Genomic DNA, 17,614 nt, shown 5'->3' with positions numbered 1-17,614 from the left:
TTAAATTATTAATTCTCTTTACTAGTAATAAGTGTGTTTCGATTTTTCTTTGTGGTTGTATGTTTCGAGGAATTTATCCATTTGTTCTAGGTTGTCGAATAGTTCATTTGTAGTTGTTCATAGTAGTTTATGATCCTTTGCATCTCTTTGGTATCTTTATCATGTCTCTTATCCTGATTTTGAGTCGTCTCTTATTTTTCTTGAAGATTCTAGCTAAAGTTGGTGAGTTTTATCTTTTCAAAAAACAGCTCTTAGTTTCATTGATACTGTGTGTTGTCATTGTATATTTGTATTTCATTTATTTCCATCCTGATCTTCATTATTTCCTTCTTTGTTCTGAGTTTGTTTGGTTTTCTATTTCCCTGGATTTAAAGTTATGTTTAGTTGAGACTTTTCTTGTTTCTTGATGTAGGCATTTATCACTCAAGTTTCCCTTCCCTCTTAGAACTGTTTTTGCTGCATCGTGTAAGTTTTGATGTGTTGTATTTCTAGTTTAAATTGCCTCAAGACATTTATTTCTTTTCTTTTTTAAAAGATTTTATTTATTTATTTCACAGACAGAGATCACAAGTAGGCAGGAGGCAGGCAGAGAGAGAGAGGGGGAAGCAGGCTCCCCACCGAGCAGAGAGCCTGATGCAGGGCTCAATCCCAGGACCCTGGGATCGTGACCTGAGCTGAAGGCAGAGGCTTTAACCCACTGAGCCACCCAGGTGCCCCAACCCATTTATTTCTTTTGAGTTTTTGTTTGACCTACTGATTAAGTGGTATGTTATTTAATCTCCACATAATTGTGAATTTTCCAGTTTTCCTCAGGTAATTATTAATTTCTAGTTTTGTATTATTGTTGAAAAAAATGCATAATATTGTTGGAATTTTCATGACTATTATTAAAACGGACTTTGTGGCATTCCATGATCTATCTTGGAAAATGTTCCTTGTGTACTTGAGTGTGTATTCTGTTGCTTTTAAAATTTTCTGAATCTGCCCATAAGGTTTATCTGGTCTAATGTTTAAGGTCTTGTTTTTTTACTTTCTCTCTTGATGTTCTATGCATTGATATAAATGGGTTGTTAAAGTCTCCTACTATTATTGTACTCCTTTCAGTTTCTCTCTTTAGGTGTGTGAATATTTCCCTTATATATTTAGGTTCTCCTGTGTTGAGTGCATAAATATTTACAGATGTTATATTCTCTTGTTGGATTGACCCCTTTATCATTATGTATTGCCCTTCTTTGTCTCATAATTATTGCAGTCTTTGTTTTAAAGTCTATTTGTCTGAAAGAAGTGTAGCTACCTTCACTTCCTTTTCCATTGGCATAGAACATCTTTTCCCATCTGTTTATTTTCATTCTGTGTGTGTTCCCTTCTGAAATGAGGCAGTCTCATTATAGGCAGCCTAATTTTCTTTCCCATTCAGCCACTCCATCTTTTGATTTGGAAAATTTAGTACGTTTAAACTTAAAGAAATTATTGATATGTGTGTGCTTATTGCCATTTTGTTCATTTTTTTCTAGTTCCTTTCTTCTCTGAATTGTTTTGATGACTTTAATAGTATTGTTAGATTCTTTTTTTGATCTTTTGTGAATCTATCTTTTGTGTGTCTACTAGAGGTTTTTACTTTGTGGTTACACGTAGTCTTACATATAACTTAATTTATAAGTCTTTTTAAAGTTTGTAACAATTTTGAGAGCACTCTAAAGCTCTGTCTCATCTTTTTATCTTTTGTATCTTTATCTTTCATATCCCATAACTAATTATTCCAGTTATAGTTATTTTTACTACTTTTCTGTTTTAACTTTCAGACTAGCTGTCAAAGTGATTAACCCACTACTTTTATTTTGTATTAATGTTTACTACGGAGATTTTTATTTTCCTAAGTTTTCTTGTTGATTAGCGCCCTTTGTTTTCAACTTGAAGAAATTTCACATTCTTTTTACAGCCAGTTTAGTGGTGGGGTGGCCTGGGTGACTCAGTCATTAAGGTCAGTTTAGTGGTGATTAACTCTTTTATTTTTTGCTTGTTTGGAAAACTTTACTCTCCTTTAATTCTGAATAACTCTGCCACATAAAATTGGCTGGAAGTTTTTTTTTTTCAGCACTTTGAATATATTGAGCCACTGTCTTCTGACCTACAAAGTATCTGCTAAAAAAATCTCATGGGGGTTTCTTGTATGTAACAAGTTGATTTTCTACCATTTTTAAGATATAGTCCTTGTCTTTAAGTTTCCGCGTTTTAATTATAAAGAATCACAGTGATGGTTTCTTTGTGTTTCTTATTTTGAATTCTCTGTGCTTCCTGAATCTGGATATTGGTTTCTTTTCTGCGTTAGGGATGTTTTCAGCCATTGTTTCTTCAAGTAAGTTTTTTGCTGCTTTTCTCCTCTGAGGCTCCAAATAATTTGAATATTTGTTGGCTTGGTGTTGTCCCATAACTTCCTTGAGCTATCTTCATTTCTATTTTTTTTTGATGCTCTGATTGGATGAATTCCACTATCCTTTCTTTGAGTTCACCGATCCTTTCCTCTGCATCATCTAGTCTCCTATTGAACCCTTCTAGTGTTATTTTTCAGTGAATATATTCCTCAGGTCTGTGACTTGTATTTGGTACCCTGAGTACTTATATTTTCTTTTTGAAGTTTTCACTGTGTTTATCCATTCTTTCAAGGTCTGTGAGCATCTTTGTCACCATTACTTCGAACTCTGTTAGGTAAATTTTTTCATTAAGGTTTTTATCCTGAGGTTTTATCTTATTCTCCTGTTTAGAACATATTCCTCTGGTTTCTTCATTCTGTCTTGATTTGTGTGCATCAGTTATAACAACTGCCTGTCTCAGGATTGGAGGATGGCCTCATGTATGCACTGAACCTTATTGTTCAACCCTACTCACGCTCTTGGTTGTCTCTCAAGCTTTTGTGATAGTCCCTGCAGCCAGTTTTATTTACAAAAGCTCCTAGTTGTTGAGTGTGCCAAGATTGGTCAGTGTCCTAGAGAGGGGAGTATCTGAGTCAGCACTTAGATTCAGGCTGATGGAAGCCAGACCTTCAGGCAGCAGCTTTTAACATATATAAATATATATAAATATCCACTAGGACCACAAGCAGAAGCCCCCCGGCCTTCAGGGCCTGGTTATTCAGGGTACGACATAAAATACAGGGCAACAGCGTGTAAAAAGTTCCCTTCCAGGGGATATTGGCGCTATGGGGTAGGACAGGAAAAGCATGAAGGTGACACCTGCTGGTTGGGGTGAGGTGGGGTGGGGTGGAGGCTAGAACTCTAAAGATAGCAACTGTTAGAGGTTCAAAGTAGGCATGTATATTTTTTGTACTTTATTTTTAAGTTTTTCTTTAAAGGTTTTATTTTTATTTAATAGAGAGCAGTCATGAATGGGGGATAGGGGGAGGTGGAGGGAGAAGCAGACTCCCTGCTGAGCAGGAAGCCTAATGCCAGACTCAGTCCCAGGACTCCCGGACCATGACCTGCTTAACCAACTGAATCGCCCAGGCGCCCAGGCCTAGTGTTTTAAATGAAGGTAGTGCCTGCCAGCCTTACTTCCCTGGAATAGTATACCAGTAAGTCCCTAGATACATGGTTAAGTTAGATGCCTGCCCCTTAGGCCAACACTTTATGTGAAAAGAAGTTTGTTTACTTATATTAGTAACTCTGGGTACCGTTGACTGCATCTTTGCTGGGCCCTGGGGGGTTAGTCCCCACAACAGGCATTTTCACCTTCTGCTATAACTTTGTGGGTCTCATAGACATCAGCCCTATTGGCTTTCTAAGCTAGATGTTTTGTGAACTCTGAACTCCTCTCTCAAGATCAGATCTTAAAAGCTGGAGTGCCCGGTGTAGGGTTCAAACCCATTGCACCTCAAGAAGGTGGTCTGGGTTACTTACCTGAAAGCTGCTCACTTATCTAAAATTATTCTGCTTATGAGCTCTTGGTATTGTTTGATACTTTGTGCTTAAGGTTGGTGAATCGGTTTCAGTCCTTTCCCTATGTCCAGATAAGTAACAGACTTATATGAATCCTACACATTTAAGGGAAAGTGAAAATAATTCCTTAAGACAGTGAAGTTATGTGTATTATCACTGAGTGGCTCTAAATAAGAGAATTTAATCAGTCAGGTTCAAAATAGAGTAACTCAGGATGCTTTATGTAGAAAGGGACCATTTCCAAAAAAACTCGGTGTGAGGGAATCAGAGAGAATTCATGACTTCCGTGCTAGTAGCAACTGAGCTGATTACCAGAACCTAGAAGGCAAAAGTTGTGTTAGAGGTAGCTTTGAGGGGAACAGTGACCTTTGGTAAAGGGACAGAGTCAGCCTCAGGTCAATACAGGGAATGAGCCAGTGGAATAAATATCCTGACTTCATTTGCTTTCCTCCCTTTAATCTGCCAGTGAACCCCTCTTGACTGAAGTTGAAGGATCCAAGAACCCATTGGTAACGGTTCATACCAGTTTAGCTTGCCAGGGCAGTGAGTCATGGTAGAAAAAGGCGTTAAATGGGTATAGAATGGCAAAAGAAGATATCCAGTATTAGAATGATGCAGGCTAGGCAGCCTTACTAGGGATTGGGCCTACAGCATCTCCATTCTGGAATAACAAACCTGGTAAGTGTCCAGGATAAGAGAGCAATAAATGGATTATTAATTTTTAATGTGTAGCAAGACCTTTTTTCCTTAGCTAATTGTGTATTTAAAATTTTAATCATGGGGGGCTGCCTGGGTGGCTCAGTGGGTTAGGCCTCTGCCTCCAGCTCAGGTCGTGATCTCGGTCCTGGGATCAAGTCCCGCATCGGGCTCTCTGCTAGGCAGGGAGCCTGCTTCCTCCTCCCTCTCTCTCTCTCTCCCTCTCTGCCTACTTGGGATGTCTCTCTGTCAAATAAATAAAATCTTTAAGAAAAAATTTTAATCATGAGTCAAAGATTTTGAAATTTTGTAAAACTGTTCAACTGGTTTCACAGCTGTTACAGCTGAATACATCCGTAAACATGTAAGAAGAAAATTTCAGAAGTCTTTTTTGCGTAAACTTTTCCAGTGTTTTATGTGATTTAGCTATGGTCTGCAGGCAGAATATAATGGTATATGAGTCATATGGATCTAAAAGTACAAAAAAACACATGACTTTTCATCAACAACATTTCCCTAAAAATTTGACTCCAAGAAGGGAGGTATAAGAGACATTTTCCCAGTACTTTAGACAGTGGAAGGATATTTTCCAGATCCTGTATATTTATGTACTTTAATTTCAAGCCAAGTTATGAAAAAGAACTTAGTATCTCACTTTTTTTGTCAGTTACCACTGATATGACTTTTGCTGAGAAGGAAATACTCTTAGATATACAAGATGATATTCTATACTATATGGCTTTTGTATATTCTAAGTGAAATCCAGGACAGTCTTGTGAAAAGTTTCTTTTAAAAAATGGTCTGGGGGCACCTGGGTGGCTCAGTGGGTTAAGGCCTCTGCCTTCGGCTCGGGTCATGATCTCAGGGTTCTGGGATTGAGCCCCGCATCGGGCTCTCTGCTCAGCTGAGAGCCTGCTTCCCCCTCTCTCTCCGCCTGCCTCTCTGCCTATTCGTGATCTCTGTCTGTCAAATAAATGGATAAAATATTTAAAAAAAATAAAAATAAAAAATAAAAAATGGTCTGTATTATGTGATGTTGAGAACAGATCATCTGGGGGAGTCTGGATGGCTAAGTGTCTAACTCAATCTTACCGGAAGTCGTGATCTCAGGGTTGTGAGTTCAAGCCTGGCATTGGGCTCCACAAAAGACTGAACCTTCTTAAGTTGTGAAACACTTTATGGCATGGATGACCAAGGCACCTTGCTGAGTAAATACTGTGGGTCTGTGTTCAGCAGGAGTGCCAAGAAACACAAATACCCTATAGCTTCACTTGTGGGAGGAATTGAGAGTGGGGTGGACAAATTCATAGAAATGGAAGGTAGAGAGGTGGGGAGGGAGGGTGGAATGTGGAGTTACTACTTAGTGGATGTAGGGTTTCTGTTTGGAGTAAATGAAAGCGTCAAAATTGTGGAGTACTGTGGGTTTGTCTGATACGGGAACGGTACACTTAAAAATGGTTTAATGTAAGATTTAGAACCCTTGTGCGCTTTGGTAACACAAAATACAGTAGTCACTATAGGAAACATAAAGCATTTCCTCAAAAAATTCAAAAATAGGGATGCCTGGGTGGCTCAGTGGGTTAAAACCTCTGCCTTCTGCTTGGGTCGTGATCCCAGGGTCCTGGGATCGAGCCCTGCATTGGGCTCTCTGCTCAGCAGGGAGCCTGCTTGTCCTCTCCATCTCCCTCTCTGCCTACTTGTAATCTGTCTGTCAAATAAATAAACAAAAAATCTTTAAAAAAAAATTCAAAAATATAATTAGCATATTATATTCCCGTTCTGGGTATATACTCAAAAGAGCTGGAAAGTGAGAAGAGATATTTGGACACCAGTGTGCATAGCAACATTAGTCACAGTAACTAAAAGGTAGAAGCAATCCAAATGTTGTCCCTTGAAAGATGAATGGATAAACGAAGTGTGATATACACCTACGATGGTGTATTACTCAGCCTTATAAAGGGAGGAATTATGACACATGCTGTACGAATACAGGGTGAACTTCAAGGACATTATACTAATACGAAATAAGCCTGTCATTAAAAGACAAATACTGTATGATTCTACTCGTATGAGGTACTTAATACAGTCAAATCATAGAAACAAAGTAGAATGCTGTTTGCCAGAAGCCGGCAGGGAGAATAGAAGTTGTTTAATTATACAGAATTTTGGGGGGGAACCCCACAAAACTATAATGCCTTTGAAAAAAATAAAGCAGTAAATTCTGTATTTTATAACAATTAAAAATTAATCCTCTGAAATTTTTCTTTAGATGACTTAAATACAGGAGCATTCACCAATGCAAAATCATTCTGTGGAACAGTAATAGAGAGGGAAATTCTAAACTGTTCATCTCCTGAGATTCCTGCAGAATTTAATGAACAGTTTAACACTAAGAAGGACAAAGAAGAACTAATAAATCAGGTTAAAGGAGCCAATCTAGAAAAAGAAAACAGTTGGTGTGATGATCAGTGTAACGAGCTTGCAAGGACAGAGAAAGCACTTATGAGGAAATGTCCTAAAAGGCCTGATTGGAATATAAACAAACCACTCAAAAGGTATATTCCAGCATCAGAAAAGTACCCCAAACAGCTTCAAAAGCAGAGAGAAGAAAAAAAAGTAAGAAGGCAGATGGAACTGCTTAATTTGGTAGAAAGAAATAGTCCTGGACATCTCTCTCAAAATAGAGGCACTTCACCAGTTCTTCCTTCATCTCAAGAAACTGAGCCAAGGTTCAGGTGGCATCTAATCAAAAAGGTAAAATTTTTGTCTTAAAAATATTTTTAAAGTATGTATTGATGTTTCTAGATTGAAAACAGTTCCCCACATGTATATTTTGACAAGGTGGCTCTGTATCTGAGCAAGAATTTAAGAAACATACTTGGTTTATACTAGGGGTTGTCAGACTGTGGCCTGTGGGCAAATCCATCATGCTGCTGCTTTTGTAAATCAAGTTTTATAAAAATGCTCATTCTTTTATAAATTGTGTCTGGCTTAGAGTAGTTGTAAGAGATCACCACATGGCCCACAAAGCTGAAAGTGTTTACTATCTGGTCCTTTACAGAAAAACTTGACACTTTAACCTTGTATAGATGAATGCTGTTCATTGTTTTAATAGCCATTCAGAATTCTTGTTTGTAGTTCATATAGACAGGATAATTTTACAAGGTCAGGAATTACTGCATTGGTTCTGTGATTGGAAAAATATAAAATCTGTCCCATTATCCAATATCTGTTATTCAGTTATCCTCCTCAGATTATCTCAAATTTTAAGAAATATTTGTGGGACATACAGCAGTACTGCTACTCTGTCTGCATTTTTCTACCCTTTAGGAAGAAGAGCCTCTGAAAATTAATTCTTTCAGCAAGGAAAGGTACGCTATGGACTGGATTGATTCCATAGTTACTTAGTGCTGTGTGGGACAAGAGTACAAAATATTTGCTCAGAATATAGGTAAAATCAAAGCTTGTATATATATGAAGTCAGAAACCAGTAACGTGTAGGAACTTAGAGGTGAGAAATACAGGTTTAAGGGAAATGTGGCTGACATTTTACCTAAAATTTGAAGGTCCAATTTGGACTGGGCCTAACTATCTAGGTAGGAATGTAAATCTGGCAAGCTTAGCTAACATAATTTTGACTTGGGGCACCTGGCTGGCTCAGTCAGTTAAGTGACTGACTCTTGGTTTCATGAGGTTGTGGTCATGGATGGAGACCCACGTCAGGCTCTGTGCTTAGCACAGAGTGTGCTTGGGACTCTGTCTCTAAATCTTTTTAAAAAATAAAAGTTTTGACTTTCCAGTTCTGTCACAAGTGGAACATACCTTCTGCTTGGATTGAGGAGGTTATGAAGAAATGACCAGGAGGGATAATGAGAAATTCAGCTACAATAGGAGATTTAGATGGTTAGAAATTTTATTTTATGCTTTTGTGCATGAACCAGGTAGTTTAGAGTTGTGTCAGAATGTGGCTGTAACAGGAAGTTTGGTTCACATGGTAAGTATATTGTTTTATGGTGAATTATCAAAGAAACACTAGTCTTTTTTTTTAAGATTTTATTTATTAATTTGACACACAAAGATCACAAGTAGGCACAGAGGCAGGCAGAGAGAGAAAGGAGGAAGCAGGCTCCCCGCTGAGCAGATGATGTGGGGCTCCCTCCCAGGACCTGGGATCATGACCTGAGCTGAAGGCAGAGGCTTTAACCCACTGAGCCACCCAGGCGCCCCAAAGAAACACTAGTCTTAAATCAGCCCGGCTAGTGTTGATCCTCATTTTCCTCTGTATATCCTTGCCAAGTAAAAAGTCATCCTATTCTCTTGCCATTTTAAGAAAAGGATCATAGAACTCATTTGTCTTCCTAGTGTTCCAAAGGGGTTACGTGTAGACTGAATTGAAATGTGATTGAAGAGTAGATATGCTCAAATACATAATTTGCATTAAAGCTTCTTAGTCCTTAATTGTGCTTTTTTGGGGGGGAAAAACAGGTCTCAGTCACCACCACCAGTTCCAGTGGTGAAAAACAGAACACAACAAACTCTAAAAAACAGTAATTTTGAAAGACAAAATCTGATCTTAGAAGACAGTCAAACAGAAACATCACCTGGACTTCCTGAACGGTCCCATTTTATCCCCTATGTCCGAACCAATGAGATTTATTACCTTGATCCAGATGCACCACTGTCTAGGCCTTTAACCCACGATCTTCAGTACCAAAATCCACACGGTAAGTAAACATAAGTATCCTTCCCTCCTTCCCCCCAACACTAAATTCAAAATCCAAACTAAAATTCAGAATCCAAACTAATTTTCTTGCCCTTCGGAGGGGTAGAATTTCTATTTTGGGGTCCATTACTAAAAGTTTATTAATGAATCCTTAGACATAGTATAGTATAGGGAGTATCATACTAGAGATGTATTTAACCTACCACTTTCATCTGTCTGCAGCCTGTGACCAAGAACAACGGCAGCTCTTTGATGCTGATGTCAGGGACCCACTTCTTAATCCTAACTTGGTGAAAAACAGGGACCGACAGCAAGCAATCCTTAAGGGACTGTCAGAACTGAGACAGGTAGGAGGAGCTTTTTCACCAAGTGTGAATGTAACTTTTCTGTTTATGGCTAATGGAGGACTGTGTATCAGAAGGGCGAATTTAAAGGCTTAATTAGTTACATGATTATATGGGACTTTTACCACATCCCAGTTAAAAAGTTATTTCCTTCAATTTGATTCACATCACAATACTCCAGTATGAAATCGTGAGACAGTTCTAATATTAAGACAATTTTATTAAAGGAAAGAAAGCATACATGTTTAAAGGTACTAGTCATGAATTAATAAGCCCTAAAACCCAAGACAGAAAATACACAATTATCCTTTAATGGATTCTTAGTAAGTAATCAGTTCACATTTTTAATTGAATGTGTTGGCAGTGTTCAGAACAGAATATTTGCAAGTCCCAAAGAATAATAATAAAATTCGGTGTGAAAGTATACACATAACCTTAACCTTACCCATCAGACTACATCTCCTCCCAGGTCAGTTATTGTCATTTCTCATTAGCTTGCTCAGGCAAGAATAAAATCTAGTAACATTCAATATTTAAGTGTATATAACCTTTATCAGCTGGCCTTTAAATACCGATCCCTGATCTTAGGAAAAATAAATTGCCACTTCAGGAGTGCCCTTTTCCATGTCCAGTCATTTACATATATGCCTCTTGCATTTCAAATTGTTGATTCACGCGTTGCTTTCCCAATTTGTTCACATAGAGCTAGAAAATCATAGTAACAATTATGTACTTTTGGTCCTTTAAATGGTTACATATAGATTATGTAACAAGCAGTAAATCTTTTAAATTTTCCTTTAAAAGTGACAAGGCACTTTTCTTAATAGAGGTAAAAGTTGTGAGGTCAAGAGGCAGGAATATAGACCATGTACGTAGTGACCCACCTGTATAGTAGCCACATCTTAATTTCAGCAGGGCCTTGTCTAAGCCACTAAGGTCAGCGCAGTCAAGATAAACACTGGATGTTGGGAGACTCCTTCAGTGTGTCTCATTACCGTTTTAAGAGCCTTTAAGGGGATTTCAGCTCCATAGTTATGCAGACTTGGAAAAATCATCCCTATTGGTTTTTATGCGGAAAAACATAATCTTACACATATATGGTAGCTACACAATATCCAAGTGAGAAAGTCTGATGTAGGTTTTTTGAGTGGTTAAAATTTAACATGACAAAGATAAAGCTTAAGCTATAGCCAAGTAACTGAATTAATTACAGGTTCTCAAAGTAATGTAAATATAATTCTGGATTAGAAGGGCAGAGATGTAAAATAGGAGTAATTTGCAAGTCTGCTGCACACCTTACTAACATATCAATGTGATTTCAGGGCCTTCTCCAGAAGCAAAGGGAGTTGGAAACTAATCTCATGCCTTTAGCTGCAAATCAAGAAGAGAATTTTAATTCTTCGTTTTAAATGTAGAAAATCAAATCCTTCACATTTGTTGCTTCTAAATTATAAAATGTGTTCATTGCATTACTGTATTTTCCAAATAACCTAGATTTTATAAATGCTTATTTCAAACTTGTACATTATGTAGTACAACGCTGTGTGTGTATATATATATATTTTTTACAATAAAACAGATTTTTGTAAAGCTTAGTAAAAAAACATTTTTTTGCTCTATCACAATCTAGGTATTTAAACACTTTCTACTTACCTTAAGACAGGTTTCTGACCTGTTCACAGACCACGTTCTTCTATACTTATGTAGCTTATTATTGGAATACCACTTAGGTATTTTGTTCTACAAAAAGATTTAAGAGGTTAGAACTCTCCCAAGTTCTTCTGAGGGGCCAAAGGAAGGTCTGACTTAACACATCCCAACTTTAACTAAAATAGCTCCGTTTTTTCCCTCCGTTTTAGGACTTTACAAAAACATTTTACAAGTTTGCATTTCTAATGCAGGCAGTTATCAGGAACAGATATGGTTTTAAAATTGATCATCTTATACTTTATCTGTGAATATTAAGTTATTTTTAGTAAAGTACTTAAGTTTTTACCCCCTCAAAAATATACTTAAATTTCTCTAACACTACTAATTTAAAAATCTGTAACAAAGTTCTTCCAACAGAAGCCTATCTTTTGGAAGTATGGGATTGAATTTGGTTACGTCTAGGACCATACTAATAAGCACTGAAAACTGTAATGATCAAACACCTCGAATAAGAGGTTGATCCAAAATTTTAGCAAAAGGCAATTTTTACATGACTAAGCCTAAAGATAAAAATAATGCTGCATGGTATTATGTCCTAAATTATACTTATATACATAGTTTATCATCTAAATTGAAACTGTATTCACTGTTAGATCAATCTTGAGGTATTGAACCAAAATCCAATAAGTATCTGTTGATATCACTGGCTTATACCTGTATAAAATACTATACAAAAGCTTAAAATAAATACAATAGTTGATTGGTACATCATTTTAGCAAAAGTAATTGGTATCATCTGATGGGGAGAAGAAAAGCCATTGTTGACTATCCTTTTGCAAATTATCTGATTTTATATATATAAAACAGGCTTCAATTTGAAGCCCAGGTATAGGTAACTTATAAATGTAGAACTTAAAAAGTGCCAACATGAGATAATTCAAGTACAATATATGTTAAAAATATATATATTTATTTCAGTTTTCAGATGCTTCAACTGTTACAGGCCATCATGATTTAAATAAGAGGAAAAAAAAACATTGAGGAAGGACAAGAAACCTTTGTTTAGAGAATGAAATATAAATTGTTAATTCACTTATAAGAAACAGATAAAGTCCATAACAACCTATTTCCAAAAAAAAAAAAAAAAAAGTGACTATTTCTCTTTTGAAAAAGGCCTGGATGAATCACTTTTTCCCCAACTTAATGGAGATGGAGATTTATCTCTATCCAAGCTTTGAGTATAAGCAGATAAAAAGTAATTTTCACTTTCTTGAGACTGACTTGATGAAAGGGCATATGGTGTCCCCAAAAATGTCTGATGAGTAAGAACATTAAAATGACTAAACTGATGGGACATATTTAATTGACTGTGATAAACCTGAAAGTTGCTATATGAATCTTGTTCAGTTGCATTGCTGTTCTCTCCTTCAGAGCATACTATAGCAACAGCAGCTCTTTCTTCAGAATCAATTTGATAAGTCTTATCTTCTAATAAACTTTTTTGCACGTCAAGAGACGATTGCAACTCAATTTGAATATTCTTATTTTGATCTGTTCCACGTGATCCTTTGGTCTCTTTCGCCAATATTTCTGAATGAAAATTGCTGCATACTTCTATTTGTGAGATTTCATCCCCTGAATCCAGAGACATATCCTCTTCATCCTTTTCATCGTTTTCTAAAAGAGCTACATTTAAAAAACAAAAAGTCCTCCTCTATTGAAATACACAATTTGTTTAAGTTTTAAAATTATACACTACTCACACAATATAATGCGTCAGGGTCTGCAAGTCCACAATCCCTTAAAGCTTGGTCTTCTGCCACAAGTTCACTTAGTCACAACACTCACACTAGGTGTGAATGTCCAGATAATCCGATGCTAAAAGCTTCTGCGAAATGTGTTCACGTTTAATGTTGGGAAATCCCAACTCCCAGCTCCAAAGGGGTTAATGTCAAAACAGCATCTAAAGTTATACGGTAATTCAGTATTTGACAAGACAAATAAAAAATAAAAATTTTGACATCTAGCTTCACTGGATTATGACTAAACTGGTTAGTTCTAGCAAATGTTTGATCATCTCTGCTTTTCATCAAAAATAAAGTACGTACATCTTTCATTTAACACAGAACCTAGAAGCAAAGCAGAGGCCATCTCACAGAACACTAAAGCTATGGATATATTCCTACTACCTTGTACTTAAATTCCTGTATACATCTGGGGAGATTCTGTAGCCCAATGCTAAATTCCCCATTATCTGGTGTCCTTTTTAAAAAAACAAAAACAAAAAAACAACCCCTCTGGGTGCCTGGGTGGCTCAGTAATTTAAGCCTCTGTCTTCAGCTCAGGTCACGATCTCGGGGTCCTGGGATCGAGCCCCGAATCGGGCTCTCTGCTCAGCAGGAAGCCTGCCTCCCTCTCTCTCTCTGCTTGCCTCTCTGGCTACTTATGATCTGTCAAATAAATAAAATCCTTGAAAACAAAACAAAACAAAAAATCCCTCTGTTGACAACAGCCAATAAAGTTTACATACCCTCAAAAGAGAAAATGCCTACTCTAGTAGTATCCAGCATACTAAGAGCTTTTATTGACTATACTATAATAAATGAGGTTTTGTGTACGCTAAGAACGGCTTAGTGGCTAAGTGGCTTGAAACACTTCCCCTGAAGCTGTTTACACAGAGGGCGAGTAGTTTCAAAGCAGGCATTTTGTTCTATGAAAACAACACAAAACCATTCCTCTTTTTCTGTCTGCCTTAAAGAAAAGTAAGACTACTGAAAAGTTACCTGACTGTGACTCAAGAGTCTCATTAGCACCAAGCAGTGGAAGGTTTTCTTCTGTGATTGAGTTGTGATAGCCCACAAGATTTTTAAAGTTTTGCATAAAGTCTTCAGTACTCGCAACCACTATTCCATTATCTGTATAACTGGAGACCATCTTGATATTCTTTTCTAAAATGAAAAAAATAAAAAGGTTCGGGTATAAAACGTGAAAACCTACGTGGGACAGACAGACGATGATGCCACCCCCACGAAAGTACTTAACACCCACCACTGGCAACAGTACCCTTCCGTCCACATTCCTACATTCATAATAAAAAGCTTATTAAGACGGCACTTTTTACCTGTTAGAAAGACTATGTGTCGTTGCTGTATGTTTTGAGCCTGAAGTCTGATAAGGCAGTCCAATTCTGGAGCATTTCGAGTTTGTGAATCACAATTGTGGTATGACAAAATTTCAACCAGATGTTTCTTTTGATAGACATTCAGAAGTGTCAGTAGACTTAGAGCTTTAGCATTCAATCTGTGGAAGTAAGTAGTTCAATATCTGGATCTGCATTTCTAAAATTTAGTATGGATGTTTTTGCTTCAAATTAAAACCATAATTTCTCAATAGAGGCAACCAGTGACAACTGCACTGCTTTAGTTCACTGCCTGATGGACGGGTGTTTCCTAGGAGAGGGAGGGGAGCAGGAATTGTACAACCCATGCTGACATCCAGGGGCTTTCTTTGCAAAGCCCGAGAGCCAGCTGTTCAGCTTTATACTACAATCTCATTGTACCTACTGAATAACAATACTTTCCCCTTTAGCTTTACTAATTTAGAATGTGAACAAAGGGCATAGGAGGACCAAAACAAAAAACCTTTCCTTCAAAAAAATACATGGCTCGAAACTATTTGTACACCTCCAAGCACAAGGCAACAATTGGTAGAAACTACTGTTGTCAGCAAGATGAGGGTACTAACTTTGCACCAGTCACACCTTTGGGCCTCATTCTCATCTGCTTACTGTTATCCATTACACAAAAGTAAAGGCTCTTCCAATGCCTATTTTCACATAATTTGAAGATAAAACAAGTTTTTAAGAAGTGAATTACTATAAAAAGTTAAATACTTGTCAATCATTTAAACCTTAATTTCCCTAAGTGTTCCATAGAAAGTATTAGGGTATTAGAAGAAAAATGTTTTCCCATTAAGTTTCAAAAATGCTGGTTGACAGAATGTAAAACAATTCTTAACTAGAGAGTCTCTTAGATCCTTAAATATGTAAATATACTATATAGACACTCTAAGATATATAGATATTTAAGAAGATCCAAAATCCATCTTATTATAGAATAATTTGTGGAGCCTTTCAAGTGGATTAGTAATACAAGAATCACTGGGGAAATCAACTACTTACATAAATAAATGTCCTAATCACAAATCCCCTTATCATGTTGGGATTAATGTCTCAGTATATGTGTAAATAGATTAGCTGCCTAAGGTAGTTCTCCATTGGGAGAGAGCCTAAACTAGTTGGCATATATAGTTTGGTTAAAAAAAAAAAAAAAAATTGAGTGCTGTTTTTCTTTTTTTTTTTAATTCTAAAAGCCCTCAAGTGGCAAAGATTAAACCAATTTTACCTATATACCTAATGGACTTCAACTTTAGCAAACTTCTACCTAAATAAGAATACTATTTCCAAACAGGCTAGAAAAATAACTACATTCCCCCTTATGACTGGCTAAGGACATCTGGGAAAACTGCTATAAACACAGAAAAATGAACACAATGTTGACATCAACAATTATGTAGTTATTGTCCAACTCTCCCTTTTTTCTTTAAAGATTTTAATTATTTATTTGACATGGAGATCACAAGCAGGCAGAGCAGCCGTCAGAGAGGAAGGGGGAAGCAGCCTCCCTGCCAAGCAGGGAGCCCCATGCTGGGCTCTATCCCAGGACCCTGAGATCATGACCTGAGCCAAAAGCAGAGGCCTTATCCCCTGAGCCACCCAGGCACCCCTATTTATATCAACTCTTACCTGCCCAATTCCTTCAGTTTTTTCTGGAATTTACAGTGGACTTTCCATTGCCATTTTCCTTCTGGAGTACTAAGTTCTTCAAGGAATGTCAAAAAATTTTTAAGGTTCTCTGTTAGAGATAATGAAGTTTATTTTAAATTCAATAAAAGTCACTCAATCAATTATGTAAGATACTATATAGAAATATCTACTTCCCTATGTAGTATTTTACCCTCAAAGGGAGACAGACATCTATATATACTCTTAGATTTAAGAACATCTATGTAACAGAAACATGCTAGTAACAATAACAAAGCAGAACGGATCCAAATGCAACCGGTGCAGACAGACTTGCTTTATATCAGATTTAGAGGAAATGTGCAGTGACTAAGAGACAAGGAAAGAAATTTGAGGTAATAAAATGATGGTAATGTACTCATCCATTTTGCCAATCAGAGATAACAATACATTTAAAAGCATGAGTCATTTATGAGAAAAAAACCTAGAAGGGACAAAGTTCATACTCCAAATAAAGCATAAATCTTACCAATTGTAATAACTTCCGGATTTAGAATGGATTCATCAGACACAATGAAACCTCCAGATACAAATAATTCATTATATGTATGATTTTTAACATCATCCAGACTATCAACACCAGCAAAACTAACGCAAGAGAGCTTCTTTAAAGTCACCAAGCCAGGTACCTATTTAAACCCCAAAACAAAAACAGAAATAAGGACATAAGAGAATGAAATGGTAAGACTCAAGTGTGAAGTAACCTACAAGAGAAGTCTAACAAAATACAAAAATATTCCCAACATATCCAAAGACATAAACCAACATTTCTGTCCTGGGTACATACCATGAACAGAACATTCTGACAAAAAGGGACCTACAATAGACCTGGCAACAGAATAATGAAGGCCAACCTGTCTGGCCCTGTGACTGCGGTCAGAATTCAGAGGACAGCAAGAGCCCATGCAGTCAGGAAAGCCTTAAAAGGGCAGAAGGACTTGAAACAGGTTCCCAAGACTGTATGGGTACCTCCAAATGCAATGGAAAGGGGAAATGGTCTGGCAAAGGGAGGGTACAAACAGGTTTTACCTGGGACATACAAATGAAGGCAATACAGAGTCAATGCACTCACTGACATTCAAGGAGTCAATACTCTTAGTCCTGATGAGTGACAGGGTCTGTGATGTGACGCAATTTAAAATTTTGCAAGGGTGCAAACGTGATCACAAGCTGATTCACAGATGGATCGTTTACATCTCAAGCCCTAAATCTCCCAAACTTGAAGTTCTACCTCTTTTAGACGTTATAAGGATATTTTAAAAACAAAGTTTAGCCTCGAAGACAGTAAGATTTTATTTTATTTTTTTTTTAATTTTTTTATTTTATTTATTTTTTTTTTTTTAAAGATTTTTATTTATTTATCAGAGAGAGAGAGGGGGAGAGAGCGAGCACAGGCAGACAGAATGGC

At 36.9% G+C, this 17,614-nt stretch overlaps 2 protein-coding genes across 14 annotated transcripts in view; one reads left to right on the top strand and one right to left on the bottom strand.

Moving 5' to 3' along the window:
• Nucleotides 1-12,875, top strand: part of CCDC66 (coiled-coil domain containing 66) — a 68,846-nt gene extending 55,971 nt beyond the window's left edge. For all 10 annotated transcript variants that reach the window (XM_013053117.2, XM_013053090.2, XM_013053087.2 and 7 more), the window contains 5 exons: nucleotides 6,898-7,382; nucleotides 7,959-7,999; nucleotides 9,114-9,352; nucleotides 9,574-9,698; nucleotides 11,018-12,875. In XM_013053117.2, coding sequence (XP_012908571.1) covers nucleotides 6,898-7,382; nucleotides 7,959-7,999; nucleotides 9,114-9,352; nucleotides 9,574-9,698; nucleotides 11,018-11,104 — 977 coding nt within the window. In that variant the 3' untranslated portion in view covers nucleotides 11,105-12,875. The remainder of the gene's footprint in view (nucleotides 1-6,897; nucleotides 7,383-7,958; nucleotides 8,000-9,113; nucleotides 9,353-9,573; nucleotides 9,699-11,017) is intronic.
• The window catches only part of TASOR (transcription activation suppressor), a 54,665-nt gene continuing 46,948 nt past the window's right edge, over nucleotides 9,898-17,614 (bottom strand). For 2 of the 4 annotated variants that reach the window (XM_004738224.3, XM_004738223.3), the window contains exons 20-24: nucleotides 16,676-16,835; nucleotides 16,150-16,258; nucleotides 14,467-14,645; nucleotides 14,129-14,293; nucleotides 9,898-13,031 (exon numbers count right to left, since the gene is read on the bottom strand). In XM_004738224.3, coding sequence (XP_004738281.2) covers nucleotides 12,499-13,031; nucleotides 14,129-14,293; nucleotides 14,467-14,645; nucleotides 16,150-16,258; nucleotides 16,676-16,835 — 1,146 coding nt within the window. In that variant the 3' untranslated portion in view covers nucleotides 9,898-12,498. Of the gene's footprint in view, nucleotides 13,309-14,128; nucleotides 14,294-14,466; nucleotides 14,646-16,149; nucleotides 16,259-16,675; nucleotides 16,836-17,614 lie in introns of all 4 variants that reach the window. The other 2 variants (XM_004738222.3, XM_045078726.1) reach the window with 1 other exon arrangement.

The sequence above is a fragment of the Mustela putorius genome, unplaced genomic scaffold (genome assembly GCF_011764305.1).
Source record: "Mustela putorius furo isolate JIRA1106 unplaced genomic scaffold, ASM1176430v1.1 tig00000095_pilon_pilon_pilon, whole genome shotgun sequence".
NCBI lineage: Eukaryota > Metazoa > Chordata > Mammalia > Carnivora > Mustelidae > Mustela > Mustela putorius.
Note: the sequence above shows the minus strand (reverse complement) of the source record. Positions and strands in the feature narration are given on the sequence as shown.